Source organism: Sinocyclocheilus grahami, unplaced genomic scaffold, assembly GCF_001515645.1.
Source record: "Sinocyclocheilus grahami isolate Dianchi unplaced genomic scaffold, SAMN03320097.WGS_v1.1 scaffold98.1, whole genome shotgun sequence".
Classification (NCBI taxonomy): domain Eukaryota; kingdom Metazoa; phylum Chordata; class Actinopteri; order Cypriniformes; family Cyprinidae; genus Sinocyclocheilus; species Sinocyclocheilus grahami.
The window spans coordinates 551,212-568,557 of NW_015505277.1; the positions used below are offsets into that span (position 1 = coordinate 551,212).

At 38.6% G+C, this 17,346-nt stretch overlaps 3 protein-coding genes across 3 annotated transcripts in view; 2 read left to right on the forward strand and 1 right to left on the reverse strand.

Annotated features, from left to right (window-relative positions):
- Positions 1-6,991, forward strand: part of dpp6a (dipeptidyl-peptidase 6a) — a 33,191-nt gene extending 26,200 nt beyond the window's left edge. Inside the window, exons 14-17 of the mRNA XM_016276097.1 lie at positions 1,570-1,628; positions 1,710-1,782; positions 1,865-1,938; positions 4,821-6,991. Coding sequence (XP_016131583.1) covers positions 1,570-1,628; positions 1,710-1,782; positions 1,865-1,938; positions 4,821-4,970 — 356 coding nt within the window. The 3' untranslated portion in view covers positions 4,971-6,991. The remainder of the gene's footprint in view (positions 1-1,569; positions 1,629-1,709; positions 1,783-1,864; positions 1,939-4,820) is intronic.
- Positions 6,992-8,356: 1,365 nt separating this feature from the next.
- On the reverse strand, positions 8,357-10,783 carry LOC107588017 (threonine synthase-like 1). Its single transcript, XM_016275997.1, has one exon. The coding sequence runs from the start codon at positions 10,652-10,654 to the stop codon at positions 8,612-8,614; it is 2,043 nt and encodes a 680-aa protein (XP_016131483.1). The 5' UTR covers positions 10,655-10,783; the 3' UTR covers positions 8,357-8,611.
- Positions 10,784-13,423: 2,640 nt separating this feature from the next.
- On the forward strand, positions 13,424-16,158 carry LOC107588018 (enkurin-like). Its single transcript, XM_016275998.1, has 5 exons — positions 13,424-13,622; positions 13,891-14,036; positions 14,224-14,456; positions 14,590-14,736; positions 15,857-16,158. The coding sequence occupies exons 1-5, from the start codon at positions 13,543-13,545 to the stop codon at positions 16,034-16,036; spliced, it is 786 nt and encodes a 261-aa protein (XP_016131484.1). The 5' UTR covers positions 13,424-13,542; the 3' UTR covers positions 16,037-16,158.
- Positions 16,159-17,346: the final 1,188 nt, after the last annotated feature.

A 17,346-nucleotide genomic window follows, 5' to 3' on the forward strand; every position in this document is an offset into this window, starting at 1 on the left:
TTTATCCCCCCGCCTGGACATATGTCGACGAGTGAACGCCTTTTTTACTGCGAGTAGAGCACCTGGCTTCTGAGCCCAGCAACGGTACCTCACTGAGGGCGTCTAGCAAGGGACAGAAACGTACAGGTCCCGGGAAACACTGCAATGGTGGTGGGGTCGAGAACGGCGCGCCCGGCTGATGCGACGAATGAGCGGCAACCACATATGACGACCCCGAGCTGGACTCCGCTTTGTCCACGGTGAAAGTTGATGTATTCCCTCAGCCACCATCACGGATCAGCTCTAGGCATGACGAAGCGGATATCGTCCTCTTTTGGAAGACGAAACAAAGTAGTTTCGCTTTCACAACGAAGCACACAGCGCCTTCACGACATGGCTGCAGCGTCAACAATACTACAGCGAGAATAAAAGTTACGCCGCCTTTCTTTGTGTGAACATTTGGGCGGCATTATGCAAATCTGTAGAGATGTAGAGATGTGGGGGCGTGTTAGAACGAGCCGTTTTAGGAGGGCGTGGCTGACTCTGAACTTTTATAAAGAATATCTCTTTGGATTTGAGACTTTAGTCTTTGCAACTTTACAGATCTTCTTTATGCACCAAGAGCTTGTAACACTCCAAAGAGAAAGGAAACATTGAAATCGCATCATATGACCCCTTTAAATAAAAAAATTATTGCGACTTTTTATCTCACAATTCTGACTTTTTATCTCAGAATTGCGTGATATAAACTCGCATTGTGAGTTTATATCTCGCAGTTCTGACTTTATTTCTCAGAATTGCGACTTTATATCTCACAATTATGACTTTTTAACTCGCAATTGTGAGTTTATATAATGTAATTCTGAGAAAAAAAGTCAAATTTGCGAGTTTGTATCACGCAATTATGAGAAAAAAAGTCAGAAATGTGAGATAAAAAGTCGCAATTAACTTTTTTATTTTTTTTTTATTCAGTGGTGGAAATGGGCTTCCATAGATATCATCAGGAATGGGGAATATTATCAAATTTTCCACCCCCAGCGTATTCTGATTACTTCTACGTTGTTGTAAAACATTTATGCACTGAGGTGACAGATGCTCTATTTTTAACTTGATGCAATATCTTGAAAATAGTGCAAGATGCTGAAAAAACAGTGAGATATGATGCAAGATGTCACCAACAACTGAACCGACAATTAAAAAAAACAGTACAGGCGCAATAATGCATTCTGTGCGAATGTCTCGGAGGAGGAGGAGGAGTGTCCGATTCATCATCCATTTCTGTAGCTTCCTGTCTGTGCGTGGCAGTGGATCCCATCAGTATTCCGAGAGCAGGCAGGAGGACCGAAGCACTCCAAGAACTCTAAAGAAACAGAGGGATGAAAAATGAAGCATGTGTGTGTTCATCATAAACAATACTTCGCCTCTCACAGTGGCAACAGCACAGAAATCTGCTCATAAGTCAGCCGGTGCATCAGCGTGTATTGTGAAATGGCCATGCGGTGATTTTTATCAAAGGAAATGCTCGGAAATTAACTCTGCCTGTGACAAATGTTACTGTTGACTGATACTGTTCTTCTTTCCTGCTTTCAGCTTCAGCTTTCTCAGAGAGATATCTAGGCCCTCCCAAGCCAGATCGGAGGGCATACGAGGTACATTTCCTGTTTTATAATCTGTATTTTGTATTCACCATACTGACAACACTTACGGTTTACTCTTTAATATTTCCACAGATGGCCAACCTTGCATACAGAGCGTCTCAGTTCATCGATAAGAAGTTTTTAATCATTCATCCAACAGCAGATGGTAAATTTCCTTTCCAGTTCTTACAATGTCTTTGTAAAAGCAAGAACACTGTCAACTAACACGCATCTCATTCACCTTTTAGAACAAGTTCATTTTCAGCACACAGCCAAATTCATCTCCAGGCTAATCAGCGAGAGAGCAAATTACACTCTGCAGGTAAGAGATCTTGAGAAGTTTAAGAGAATTTCTTAGTTTCTTCATTTTAGAGGCCATTCACACGGAACGTGGTTTTGTGTTTAAAAAGTGAGATGCATGCATCTTTATTTGATCTAAATTTCCATTCATTTTTAAAATATAATAAATTGTGTATTTAAAAGGTACATACTTTGATACACATTTAAACTACGATTAAGTTTTATTTGCGTACAGTCGGTTGAACCAGCTCCTGGTTGAGCAGTTTGGTCTCAGCATACACTATTTTTTTCTCAGTATACACAATTTTACACAATTTTAATATGTTTTTAGGCCACAGTGTTATTTTAATATCATTGAGAGACTATTATAGTTTTTATTAATGTATTACTTTTTATTTTTAATAAATATTTTATTCTAATTTCAAAGTTTGACATTTTTTTATTTGTATTTTTAAATTTAAATTTAAAACTTTTGAAATATGTCTATAATTTTATACATTTTTATTTTAGTTTTAAGTATTTTTGTGCATCAAGTTAAACTAAACGAAAATTTGATTTTTCCTTGGCAACTAGCTGAAATAAAAATGTAGGTTTTTGTTTAATTATATAAAATATACATTTATAATGAATCATTTATAATAACACGTTTTATGGTTTTGGTTTTAGGTGCTGTATGTATTTTTTAATACCATAATATCTTTGCAAATATTTCGGAAACATGCTAAGTTTACATATTTGTTTCTCTGAAAAACAATGCTACAGCCAGTTTTTCTACTCTGAAACGTGCTTTCCATGTCAGAATGTCTGTTTCCAATATTTTTTGAATTTGCATCTCTTGGAACAGCTGATTTGCAACAGATAGTGTAGGCCACCATTATAAGTTTAAGAGTTATTAATACATGAAGGCCTAATACATGAGATATTCAAGATGAGGCAAGCGTGGTGTTTCAGTCAGAGATTAGTTTATTTTTAACAAACATAAAAATATCATCATCATTTAAAGAATTCAACAATATATTCTATATATTGTATATCTAAAAAAAAAAACTATATTTAGTTAAATATAATGAATTTGTATGATGATGTAATCAATAACTATTATAATTCGAAAAGTATAGAATAATGAAGATTTTGTTGTTGTTGAATTTTTGCAAAATATACAGAGAATCAATCAATCAGTCAAATTAGATTACTCACAGTGCTCCATGTGCACTATTCCATGGTAACATTGACTTCTCTAATTGGTTTGAATACAGGTATTGTAGTTCTTCACTGGAAATTCCACAATTAAATACTACTTTTTCTACACTGAATTTGAAAACACCCTTGTGATTTATTCAGAAGCATATATCATCGCATAACGTCCTCAGAGCTGATGGCAGGAAAGGTTTATACGTCATTGGTAAAAATCCATTTCTCTATGGAGTAAGTGAATGGGGGTTTAACTGTACAACCTGCATCCATCTGTGAGCATGACGATGTTTGTCAAAGGTGTGTGAGGTCTGGGGTGACTGGATACTGAGCCTCTGAGCAGCTGCTGCCAGCAGTGGGATTAGACACACTCAATGCATGCAGCTCATTTAAACAGATTATACAGGCCACTCTCATGAGCCACACACTGAATAATCCCATTATATTCCCTCACTAGGAGATTGTCTCTTTGCTTTCTGCTCCCTTATAGATTTGCTATTAATTACTGGCTGTTGAATGACTGTGGAATTAATTAGGGCAGATATTCATCGGGATGTGTGTGATCGTCACCGTGTCAGGGCTGCCACGCACACAAGGAAAGTTTGTATCATTGCAGTAGAAGTTTCTGGATGTTTTCACACTTGGTTTGATTGTTTGGTTCAAACCCATGGTTCAGTACACATTTGTACCACAGTTCATCTCATATCTAACAACACTTCTGAAAATCTAAATATTAACTGAGATGAATTGAGATGTCCAGAAAGTATGTAAATAACAAATTAAATCAATTCCTAATGTTGGTCTTATATGGACCAATTTCATTTGTTCACTAACAGTGTCTAAAATTAGGCATACATGCATTACAGGAAAATTCTCATGTTTTTATTTTATTTAGTTCTTTATTTATACATATTTTTTGAAGGTAATGAAAATGTTTTACGTCTTTGTCATTTCACAGTCATTTTCTGTGCTATAAATTATTTAAAAACCTTTTTGGAATAAAATAAGGCTAATTTCACAATTACCATTTTATGTATCCTAAAAAAAATACAATTAAATAGTATTTTCACACCTTTTGTGTAATTTTACATAATTTTAGCAGTGAAGTGTTGGAGATGATGGTACAACCATGGGACAGTCGTATTTTTAATTAATTAATTTTTTTATATTTGTGTGTGTGTGACTCACTTTGTTTAGTTTAAGCATATACATATTCATATTTTAGTGGATTTCCATGAATAATGTTTAAAGTCTGATTGTAGTTCAGGGTAATCTAAAAAGTATTAAAAGCAAAAATAATAAAATAAACTGTTTCCAAGTATTAAAAGACATTGAAAAATTAGTAAAAAATAAAACATGAAGGCATGGGTGAAAACAGTTTCCAAGACCTTTATACAAAAAAATTAAATAAGAAAGATAGAAGAAAGGAACAATTTTAATCTGTTTGTTTGAATAAATCAACCAAATAATCAACCACTGAGACCCCTGGAACTATCCTGCAATAAAAGCACTGAGACATTTCTTACGAATGCTAAATAAAACTCTATGAATGGTAAACAAATCATAGATACCGATGATTTGACCAACCTTTGATGTCAAACTGACTTACGTTCAGCCCAGAAGATGCAGGGCGAAAGCGGAATCAGGCCGACATGTGCTGTTCTAGAGTTCTGTGATATTGGGCTCAATACCATGTCTTGTGTCCTTCATTAGATCTACCCAGACGAAGGACACTTCATTCACAACAAGGGAACGCGGCAGCACCTCAGTCAATCGCTGGTCAACTTCTTCGAGGAGTGTTTCCGGCTCCCGGACCGAGTGTTCGAGGAGGCGCTAGAGGAGGAGAGCGAAGAGGAGGGTTAGTCCACCCGTTCCATGAAGTCCAAGCACAAAGCCAGCTCCTTTTGCCACCTGATATGCAACCCATAGATTTGAACCCTCCAGTTTTCAGTTCCCTTCCGGTGTCGCATGCTGACTCTGAGACCGCCCTGCCTCGTGTTCCTGCCTCGGCTCCCCTTCAGGTGCTCCTCACTATCCATCAACCCTCGACAGACCGCGGCCGTGCAGCGCGGCGTGGCATCTGGCTGGCACCACATCGTCTCGCTCTCCCCTGCAGGCCAGTTAGGAGCTTCTGAAGGAGTCTCTGGTCTGTCCATCTCACGTTGACGAATGAGACGCTGCGATATTAACTGACCGCCAAGCGCGATGGCCTTTGAATCCCTAAGAGCTGTGAGACTCGCAGCTAGACTGAGGGGTCATTCGGTGTTTGATTCAAATAGGTATCTGGTGTTTTGGGCAAAGGGGTTGTTGTCGGGAGAACGTGTCATTTGTGGTTCAAAAGGTCTTCTCATGTCCAATTGTGCTCGTGTCTGGTGTTGCAATGTAAAGTCGCACATGAAAACCATTCACTTGGATATTGATAAAACTAGTTTTCAGTGTTCAAGCGTGTCCGAGTCTTGGAAATCTTGTAGCCTCAAGTGTGTATTTAGATGGTGTTTATTCATTGCAGAAACTTCATCAAGCAGCAGGGGAGCAAAAACGATTCGCATTATTCTCGCAGACCATGACAGTTGTACAAGACTGTTGATCCCACTTCTCAACATGCGTTTCCTTGAAGTGATGGTCTGTCAGTGCTGAAGAAAGCACTCTATGTTGATTTAGTCACTGTGCCTTATTACGGGAGCGAACAATCGTTTTCGAGGAGCCTCTTTGTGAATATAATCACTCATTCAAGGCTTACGTTGGATTGACTAAAATCCTGTATCTAAAACGCTCTTGTTACATTGTCGATGACATCACGGTATACATTATTGACTGTAATAGCATTGCGAAAACACTGTTATTTTCGTTTGCACGCGTGTGAGCCAGTGTTGTTTTAGCATCAACAAAAACAAACTCGCTCGCATTCTGCTAATAGCGGTTTTCCATCCACTTTAAGGATCGGGTAATGGAGCATGAAATTAAAATGTATGATTTCAACATTACCTCAGTATTAAACTAAAGCCCCTCTGAGGCTTTACAGACACTTTGTAGAACATTTGTTAATTCATGCCCAAAACAAATCTGTACATAAAAAGTATATTAAGTAGGGTAGGAAACACTTCTGTGTTAAAGGGATAGTTGACACAAAAACAACAATTCTGACATTGAATCAGCCCTTGTGGCGTTCCAAACCTGTGTGACCGACTTTCTTTTGGAGAAGAGACGTTTAGCAGAATGCTGATGCTGTTCTTTCAATACAAAGAACGTCAATGGAGTCATTGAATGGAAACAAGTCTTCAGTGTTTCATAGAAGAAAGTACAGTAGGTTTTCCAGGTTTGCAGTGAGGTTGAGTATATGTTGGCAGAATACGGTCCCTTTAACGCTCATGAAATACAGGACTGTGTAAATGTTTAACATTACAGTGGTGGAATTTTCATTATTTAAGTCACATATGCTATGTTTGTATGTTTTGCACAGTGCTGTATATGAAGTTATTGGTTGTAACTTTTGCCTATAAAAGCTCTCGAGGATGAACTTTTATTTAGTTTGATTGAAATGTTCATGTTTGATCTCGATGCATTCATAGTGCATGTCGAAAAACCATTTGCAACTCAAAAGGTATTTTTTAAAAACCGTCAAATATCTGCATAGTATCTTTGACGGCTTGAATGTTCCGACCTGCATTTCATTACCGGTAGTTTTGTGAGTGAGATCTCAGTCTTGTCTGCTTGATGTATAAATGTTACTCAAATCTCATTTAAGTCTCTGAATATGTGAGTGTTTATTGTACATAAAGCGTTTGAAGGTATTTTGTTCTCCCATGTCGAGCAGAGCCCCGGAAGTCATGGTTACTACGAAATCACATGGGACCAAGAGAATGATGGGATTGCTGTTTACTGGCTCAGCAAGAACAATTTGCAACTCAAAAGCTATTTTTTAAAAACCGTCAAATATCTGCATAGTATCTTTGACGGCTTGAATGTTCCGACCTGCATTTCAATACCGGTAGTTTTGTGAGTGAGATCTCAGTCTTGTCTGCTTGATGTATAAATGTTACTCAAATCTCATTTAAGTCTCTGAATATGTGAGTGTTTATTGTACATAAAGCGTTTGAAGGTATTTTGTTCTCCCATGTCGAGCAGAGCCCCGGAAGTCATGGTTACTACGAAATCACATGGGACCAAGAGAATGATGGGATTGCTGTTTACTGGCTCAGCAAGAACAGGCATATTTTGACACCTCTCAGAATACAAACTATTTTATCATCACCTTTGTTATGATTTGTTTTCCTCACTTGGAGAAAAGAGGATGAATATGTAAGCAACCAAAATAAACTGAAAGCCTTCAATGTTGATGTCCTGCTTTCTTGTGAATTAAGTAAATGATTGCATTTACATGCATGACCTTAAGACGACGACCTCTAAGGTCATCTTAGAAGGTGTTTTGTTTTATCTGGGAAAGGTCATAAATGGTTTAAATAAAACCCAATCAGCATATCTACATTTTTGCCTGTTCTCGATTCATCACTGTTTCTGTCAGCTTCTTCAATGTACATATCTATGTTTTAAAAATTAAAGGGATAGTTCACCTAAAAAAAAGAAAATTCTATCATCATTTACTCAGCCTTAAGTCATTTCAAACCTTTATGGCTTACTTTCTTTAAAGCGTGTATCCGACATAGTGATAACACTCGCTGCCTTCTCTAGTGCAGCTCAGCCAGGTCTCGTCCCATTCGTCGATATTTGTGATATCACAAATCCCGGAAAATATGCGTTGTAGTCCAAACGAGTCGTTCGTTGTAGTTTTTGAAAAGGGATTTCTGTTAAATAAAATATCTCCTTTTGAAGTGGACTTTGAACTTTGCAGATCTTTTTTATGCTCAAACAGCAACATTACATACTAAATAAAGTTGAAAAAGTGAAAAAGCATAATAGGACCCCTTTAATGCAACAGATATTGTGAAGAATGTTAAGCAAACAGTTGACTCCATTTTATTGAAGAAAAAAATCAGAGATAGCTCAAAATGTGTTTGACAGAGGAAATATCAAACACATTTGAATAACACGAAGGTGAGTAAATAATGACAGAATTATTACTCAAATATGAACTGTACCTTTAAGAGGATAAAACTTTTTTCCTTGTGGGTTTTATTAATTTGTATTTAAACCTTTAAATAAGACATACTTAGCAACAGCAGCAATACTATATAAGAGCAATAATCAATAAATTGCTATATTTATTAATAATCAAAATAATTATTCCACCAAGTAATATTTCACTGTGTAAGTGTAGGCTGTTACAGTAATTTTGTATATAATCCGTATAAAATAAAACATTTTGTGATACGACTGGGAAAAGGTCAAATATAAGGCTAGTTCGTAACATGAAATGGATTGAAACAATATCCCATTACATTACTGCCTCCTTGTGTTCAAATTGACAAAATGCGATTCATGAGCCATAATGTTTGGGGTTTCTTGACAGATGTCACCATCTACTGGACATTAGCAGCTATTTCAGGTCACTGCACTCTCAGAAATGAGTCTTGTATCATAGTTTCTACTTCATCTACAAGCTTGCTGAAGTCGGCCTCACATACTACATGTGAATCATCTCCACTGTCTTTCATGCACTTCATCAGAGCTTCATGCATCTGCTCTCGTCCTCCAATGGTGCAGAGTTTATCCAATTGCTCAACAGGGTCTTGTGGGATACTTTGACACTGAAGGGCTTTTAAAACAGCCGGAGCAAACTTCCCATGGTGTGCAGTGGAGCATATCACAAGCGGGCAGGTTTTGTCATGTATACGATCGGCGACTACTTTACCAACCGCTGTGTGAGTGTCCATTATGTAGCCTCTTGTTACGTGCACCTCATGTATGGCCCTCAAACAATCATCTTCTGAGCACCAACCAGCTTGAACTTCCAGATTTATCTTCTGACATAAAGTCTCTGATACTTTAAAAAAACGATCTCTTTCTAGATTCAAAAACAGATCTCTGACCAGACTCCCATCCCCGCCGGATGCGTGATGGATGAACCTCTCAAGGTTCGAGGATTTCAGGATATCAATGGCAGGAGAGTTTGAAACCAGCAGCTTCCTTTTGCAGAGATCATACGCTCCACTAGCGATGAAGTCGGATATGACGCAGTTATGATTGGACGCACAGATCACCTTCCGTATGGGGATTCCCATTTGTTTGGCATACAGGGCTGACATGGCGTTGCCAAAGTTTCCAGTAGGGATGCACACATCAATGGGGTCTCCAAACGTCAACGTGCGATTTCTAAGCAGGTCCAAGTATGCCGAGCAGTGATAGACCACCTGAGGAAGCAGTCGAGCCCAGTTTATCGAGTTTGCGGTGCTGAGAACCGTGGCATATTCTACAGCTAAATGTCCGATCAAGCTCGAGTCCCCAAACATTCGTTTAATGCTCCTTTGGCAGAAGTCAAAGTCGGACAGGACACTAATGGACTTGGCATTGTCCTCCTGAAATCCTGTCATTTGTAGCTTCTGAATCTCACTCACTCCTTTCTCAGGGAAGAATACAAGCACGCCAATCCTCCTACGGTCACTATCTTTAAGATTCTGGAAACCGTTTAGCACCGCGCTTCCTGTATCTCCAGATGTGGCCACTAGAATCAGGTAGTTGCACATTTGTGGAAGGCAGTGGGCGAACAGCTGAGACATTAACTGCAGTGCCAGGTCTTTAAAAGAAGCAGTGGGGCCGTGAAAGAGTTCTAGAATGTACTGATGATCGGTGAGGTGCTTTAGAGGTACAACCAATTGATTGGCAAAGTTCTGGCCATAAGCGCGATGCACCATTGAGCTCAATTCTACAGGGGACACATCCATAGGATGGATACAGTTTTCCAGTATGGCCACAGCTCTCATTGCATATGGCATGCTGGATATTCTCAACCATTCAGAAGGTTCCAGTTTGGGGAATCCTTTCTTTGGTACATAAAGCCCTCCATCTGGTGCAAGACCCTCTATGACAACATCACTGAAGAACTTGGAGTCACTTGACATTTGGCTCCTTGTTGAAATGAACAGCTCTGATTCTGAATCCTCATATCTACCCAGAGTCCTCAGGACTTTATCAGCCACATCCTCCACGGAGTCTCCCGTCCCACAAAGGACTCGTGCATCCAGCCATTTTTCGTAAAACTCTTTCCTGTACTGTAATATCGCTCTCATAGAAACACCAGCATCCTGACCCACAATCCTATTCCCCTTCATTCGAGAGAGTCTCTGCATGATATCTTCTGTGTCCACATCCAGATACAAAACCAGTCCAGATCGCTTCAAATGCCGCATGGAATCTGGATGCAATGGATTGGAGCCGGTTAGTGAGATAACACTTCCTGTAGCAGTGAAGTTACATACCGCTTTACCTTCTTCTTCAACGAAACCATCTCCACCGATCTCAGATAGCTTGTCTGCCACACTCATCCCCCATGTCCTTTCGAGAACATCGTCATCTATATCAATAACAGGCATCCCTAGTCTCTGTCCCACTATACGTCCAACACAGGTTTTCCCTGCTCCAGGAGGACCCATCAGAAGAATGTTTCTCTCACGAGGTTTAGAGATTTGATTTGATAGCCATGCTGTAGTGAAGTATGAAGAACCAAACTGAGAAAATAGCAGGTGGGTCCTCAGCTTTCTCACTTTAGCCAACAGCTGGCCGAAAGTTGCAGGGATCATCTTGGAAAAAAAGATCATATGATCTGTGAGGCAGAAATATGTCACAGAATTAAAACACGCCAGTAGATCTAGTAGAGCATTAACTAAAATACAAAGTGTATAGATCTATTTCTGCATTCTGTTGATTAAATCTATTTAGTATGACTAATTTGTTTTAATAAACACTTAGGCCCTTCCCCAATTAGCACACTAAGCCCTCGCGGTCTTCCTCCGAGTCCACATATTCTTGCATTTATTTATTCATGCTGTTTTGAATGGTGGGTAGGCTGTGGAGCGCCACAAAGGTGTGCATTGAAGGCGCAAAGGGGGCGCTCGAGAGCACCCTTCTCAACCCTAAAATGACAAATGGGACACCTTTAACAGGAGTCTCCAACCTCAATCAAACACACCTGAACCAGCTTATCAAGGTCCTTAGGGTTACTTGGTAAGTATACCCCTTGTCCAAATACCCACACTTGCGGTCTTGGCCACTTGAGAGCGCGTGCACGCGACAGGAAGTAAGTGCACAAGACAAACGCCAGAGCGCAGTGCCCTTAAAGCACACTAAATCCACACTATCTTGAATACCGCTCCGGAGCGCTATTCGAGGCTCAGTGTATCCCATCATGTTCTGGAAATAAATCGTGAGACTTTTTGCCGAGATCTCACGAGAGGTCACGGAAACCTTTGCGATGCAAGTTAAATATTAATATAATAATTAGATATTACATATAATTTACAAAGTGTATAGATCTATTTCTGTATTCTGTTGATTAAATCTATTTAGTATGACTAATTTGTTTTAATAAACACTTAGGCCCTTCCCCAATTAGCACACTAAGCCCTCGCGGTCTTCCTCCGAGTCCACATATTCTTGCATTTATTTATTCATGCTGTTTTGAATGGTGGGTAGGCTGTGGAGCACCACAAAGGTGTGCATTGAAGGCGCAAAGGGGGTGCTCGAGAGCACCCTTCTCAACCCTAAAATGACAAATGGGACACCTTTAACAGGAGTCTCCAACCTCAATCAAACACACCTGAACCAGCTTATCAAGGTCCTTAGGGTTACTTGGTAAGTATACCCCTTGTCCAAATACCCACACTTGCGGTCTTGGCCACTTGAGAGCGCGTGCACGCGACAGGAAGTAAGTGCACAAGACAAACGCCAGAGCGCAGTGCCCTTAAAGCACACTAAATCCACACTATCTTGAATACCGCTCCGGAGCGCTATTCGAGGCTCAGTGTATCCCATCATGTTCTGGAAATAAATCGTGAGACTTTTTGCCGAGATCTCACGAGAGGTCACGGAAACCTTTGCGATGCAAGTTAAATATTAATATAATAATTAGATATTACATATAATTTGGTAGAAAAACTGTGTTTTTACGTTTTATTGGTGCAAAGATGAGTAGCGGTGATATTTATTTTGTACAACATTTGCAACTGCTTTTTACCACTTAATTAGAAGCACCACAAATTTAAATTGTCATGTTATAGGGACTACTGAACAGACATTTAGAAGTTGATTTTAAAATTAAAATAAAGCTATAAACACCTGCATTTTTACAACACTACAAGTGTGTCCCCGTCAGGTAATGAAATGTTGTACACACACTTGTGGTCTTCATGCTCACTTGAACACTTGGGCCAAATACAGGAAATACGTCATTTAAGTAGTCAAGTGGTCAAGTGCAAAGACCGCAAGTGTGGGTATTTGAACAAGGCTATAGACAGGTATGTTGGAGCAGGGTTGGAACTAAAGTCTGCAGAAGGGTAGATCTCCAGGAGCAGGGTTGGAGATCTCTGCCTTGCGGCCTTGTGGGCTTAACTGACATGTGCATGTGATGGCCATTGTTAGTCTTTTTCTTCCACATTGTGATGTACTTTAGAGTGTAACAAATTATTACAACTGTAGGGCAGGGACTTGGTTCCACTCATTGAATTCTGAGATGCGGAAAACATATGCATGGATGAATCATTCGCAAAAATAAATATGCTTTTATAAAAGGGTTAAAAATTTTTGAAATCGAAATGTAAATAGATGCCAGTATTCACCAGCATAAAACAATTCCGTTTGAATAAAATGATTAATTTAGCTGTATGTCAATTGTACAATTGGAATATATATTCAAAAATGACATTTACCTTAAAATGCAAAGAAAAAATGATTACAATCTAACAGTCTGTCTATCATCAGGAGAACGTCAGGTTTGAACGTTAATGTTTTCTGATAGGATTTCGTAAAGGATTTTCTTAAGTTAGATGTACACAACTATTGCAGAGTTTCAAAAGTAAGGTTGACCAAAAACGCGGCGTTTATCTGACTATTATAGTAACCTCACCTTCACATGCGCTCATGCATAGCGTGTGCCGTGCCATGTAAACAAACCGCGACAGTACGGCAACCGCGAAAGGACATTTTCCGTTGACGTGCTGAGCAGTAAACGGCTCTCAATGGCGGTCACCTTCAAATAATATAAATAAAAGAAATATTTAGCATTGCTAAAAAAAAAAATTTGTTTAAAGCTAGCCATTCAAACTTAAATGAAAACGTAACTGAAATCATGAAACCTTTGACTAATGCGGAAGAAAATTAAATAAGAGGAAAAGTGTTTCATGTTGCTTGGTAGTGGTTGCTATAGAGACAGTTGTTCAACAACACCGAGTCCATCGGCCATTACGTAAAAAAAAAAACACTACTGTCTGCAAACAGCGGGACGTTTTCTCTTGTTTTCCTGTCATTTTTGTCTCTATCAGCCATCATGAGCGACACAATCTATCCTCCAGAGAGCATCTATAACCTTATTCCCAGAGAGGAAGAGAAAGCCGTGAAAGCACCCAGGTACAGTTCCAAACTGCTGTCAAATCAGGATCTCTTAATCTAAAATATCACGTTCTTTGACATTTTAGAAGTTAATTAATTTTTTCTTCATTGTAACACTGTTTTCTCGGTTTGAAACGTGAGAAAACATCATTTTTTCATTGTTACAATTACGTGCAATTCCACAGTTCTCATTAGCATAATGTATTAACATTGATATGTTGAAATTGTGAAGTATTTGAATGCATTCAACTTCCTATAAAGTATATTATATTATATGCATTTCCAGGTACATGTCAAAGTTCAGAGAGCAGGTGAAGCTGGAGAAAGAGGTGAACAAAGCCCCCAGTAAAACTATGGGACCAGCAAAAGTGGATGTGCCGTCACCACAGAAATATCTACTGAAACACTCCAAGGAGCCCAAACTCGCTGAGAGTACATGTCCTGCATTTGGTGTTTGAGACATTCTGAGAATCAATATATAATATTGACCTTTTTAAATACAGATAAATATATTTTCATTGCAATCATACATGCCAATTTCATGTGCAGAGGTGTTGAGGCCACTGAAGCTGTTTACTATGTACGTATCCTGATTTTGCATGGATCATTTATTTTTCAGAGAAACCTTTTAAATATGAAGATGATGAGCTACAGAGTAAACCACCGATACCTGCCAGGACAGACAAGCCGCTCATGGGTCTCCACAGCAACAAGAACTTTATTAAGACCAACGCTGTGGAGAACATCATGACAGTCCCGAAGAAACCACAGCCTGTGTATGCTTATACCAAGAAGGGAGACAAACAACTGTTGGAGAAATCTGGTCTCATCCCAAAATACATAAAGAAGAAGGTGAGAAGAGAGCTTCATGTTTCAGATGCTCTTGTATCCCATGCCTACAAAGCATACTGTTCACGGTACACACTGCAAATAGAGCAAAAACAGTAAGGAAAAACCTCGGGCCTATTTTTATGCATGTTCTCAGGACTATGGCCTAACTCCAGAGTACCTGCTCCAGCGCAGAGAGGAAGTGAAGAAAGCACAAGAAGAATATGACAACTATGTCAAGGAGCGAATGAGAGAAGGGGCCATGAAACAGCTTTCAGGTGAAGAGCGCCACAATATCCTGCAGGTAATCAAATACAAATAAACTCAGATTGAATCAGTTTCTAGTTGTGTATAGCCTGTGTTCTCTAGAGCTTGTTATTGCAGATCTTGCAGCATTAATCTCCTGATGAGAAATTGCATGTCTTTGTAGTTGTTCCTTTAGATAAATGTATGAATAATGTTATATGAATAAATGGGCATGACCTTTTTTTTTAAATTAGGATTTAAGAAATAGAATGTAAATGATTGTATAAAGGAACTTGTATACACTATAACTTGTGTAGAAACAATTTTCACTCCCCAAACAGTTTCAAAGAAATGTCAAGAAACCCGTTTAATGAAATGTGAAATTTTGAAGTAGAAGGACTGAAACAGTATTTTCTTGTAAAACACACTCTGATAATATTAGCAACAATAATACTCTTTTTAAATAAGTGTTATACTCACAAAGGCTGCGTTTATTTAAACAAAAATACAGTTACAACTGTAATATTGTGAAATATGGCATTACAATTAAAAATAACATTTTCAGTTTTAATATATTTAAAATGCCACTTATTATTGGGATGGCAAATCTGAATTTTCAGTAGTCTTCAGTCACATGATGCTTCAGAAATCATTCTAATATGCTGATTTGATGTTCAAGAAACAGTTGCTGCTTAATATTTCTGTGGAAACTGTGTTACTTTTTATCAAAATAGAAAGTAGCATAAAAAAAATTAAAAGAAAGAAAGAAAATAAATATTTTGTAATCATTTATAATAATTTAATTAATTTAATAATACCATTTTTATAATGTAATACTTTTATAATTAATTTAAATTAATTAATAATTTAATAAAAATTTTCTAATTCATATTATTAAATCTTTTAAGAATTAATAATTAATTTAAAAAAATAATTTTTTAATGAATAATTAATCAATTATTATTTTCATTTTTTTATTAAAATGATTAAATCTTTTGTAACATCAGAAATGTGTTTACTCCCATTTCAAACTATTTAATGCATTGTTGCTTAATCAAAATACCAAATAAATAAATACATCTTACTTGACCTCAAACTTTTGAATTGTAGTGTATAAGAATTATACGATAGCCTACTTTTTATATTACTAGAAATGTCTGATGACTTGATTTTGGCAGGCTCTGAAGAAGAACTGGGACGAGCTTCATCACCAGTACCAAGGCCTCTCTGTTGTCACAGACACAGCTCCAAAAAAATATAGGAAGGAGCGTCTGGAGCAGGAAATGAAGCAGCTGGAGAAAGATATTGAGCTGATTGAGCGACACAAAACCATCTACATTGCTAATATCGGAGCATGATGTTAGCTAGTCGCCCTGAATTCAGCAAATATCCAAGAACAACATTTGAAACGGGCAAAACTGCCACAGTGTCTTTGCTTGTCCTCTCTTATGGTACTTCAGAAATATTTTGAAAGGCTTCTGAAGAGCTTTACAACAATACGTCTGAGTGCAATAAAGATCGCTTTAGATCAACTCAATAGTCTCTGAGCGATTTAATCCATTTAAACTCAACATGAAATCAAAATTAACCACATTTATTTTCATATGATGTGATTTAAATTTTTCCTTTCTCTTTGGAGTGTTACAAGCTCTTGGTGCATAAAGAAGATCTGTAAAGTTGCAAAGACTAAAGTCTCAAATCCAAAGAGATATTCTTTATAAAAGTTAAGAGTCAACCACGCCTACCTAAAACGGCTCGTTCTAACACACCCCCACATGTCTACGTCACTATGTGGGAAGATTTGCATAACGCCGCCCAAATGTTCACGCAGAGACAGAAGGCGTAACTTTTATTCTCGCTGTAGTATTGTTGTTGCGGCCGCCATGTTGTGAATGCCCTGTGTGATTCGTTGTGAAAGCAAAACTACTTTGTTTGGCCTTCCAAAAGAGGACGATATCGCTTCGTCATGCCTGGAACTGATCCGTGCTGGTCGCTGAGGAAATACATCAACTTTGCGCTGTGGATCGCCAGATCGGCTTTCACTGTGGACGAAGCGGAGTCCACCCCGGGGTCGTCACATGTGGTTGCCGCAAACCCGCCGGCCGCTCCTTCGTCGAATCCGCCGCCTGCGCCGTTCTCAAGCCTGCCCGCCTCCACTCACTCTAGCCGCCGGCCTCCGCTCACTCTAACTTTTATGTTTACGTGGCACGATGCAACGCGTAAAAAGACAGTACAAGTCTTTATAATTCTTAATTATGTCCCCACTGGATGCAACAAACGCCTCGTTTATATTGGGTTTTAATGTTTATGTCTCGTCGCTCCGGCCTGACAGGGCATCATCACAATATGGTGAGGGGCGTAACATTTCTGTCACACGCTTGAGGTATTCGGCCAATCATAATGCACTGGATAGCTGGCCAATCAGCACACCTTGCTTTTCAGAACGATGAGCTTTGTAAAAATCATCGTGTTTCAGAAAGGCGGGGCATAGAGGAGAAACAATAATGTACAGTATGTGGAAAATAATGTGTTTTTTTTTACTTTAAACCGCATAAACATTTCATTACACCAAATACACAAAATAATGTTCTTTTTAGCAACATCATATGACCCCTTTAATAATGTATGTTTCTGGTCTTGTTCATGATTCATCAGTGAATATTATTAA

Coding starts and splice junctions, on each gene's coding strand:
- LOC107588017 (XM_016275997.1), bottom strand. CDS start 10,654: ATGGGTCCTCCTGGAGCAGGGAAAACCTGTGTTGGACGTATAGTGGGA.
- LOC107588018 (XM_016275998.1), top strand. CDS start 13,543: ATGAGCGACACAATCTATCCTCCAGAGAGCATCTATAACCTTATTCCC. Junction 14,037..14,223: donor GGAGCCCAAACTCGCTGAGA/GTACATGTCCTG, acceptor TTTATTTTTCAG/AGAAACCTTTTAAATATGAA. Junction 14,737..15,856: donor AGCGCCACAATATCCTGCAG/GTAATCAAATAC, acceptor TGATTTTGGCAG/GCTCTGAAGAAGAACTGGGA.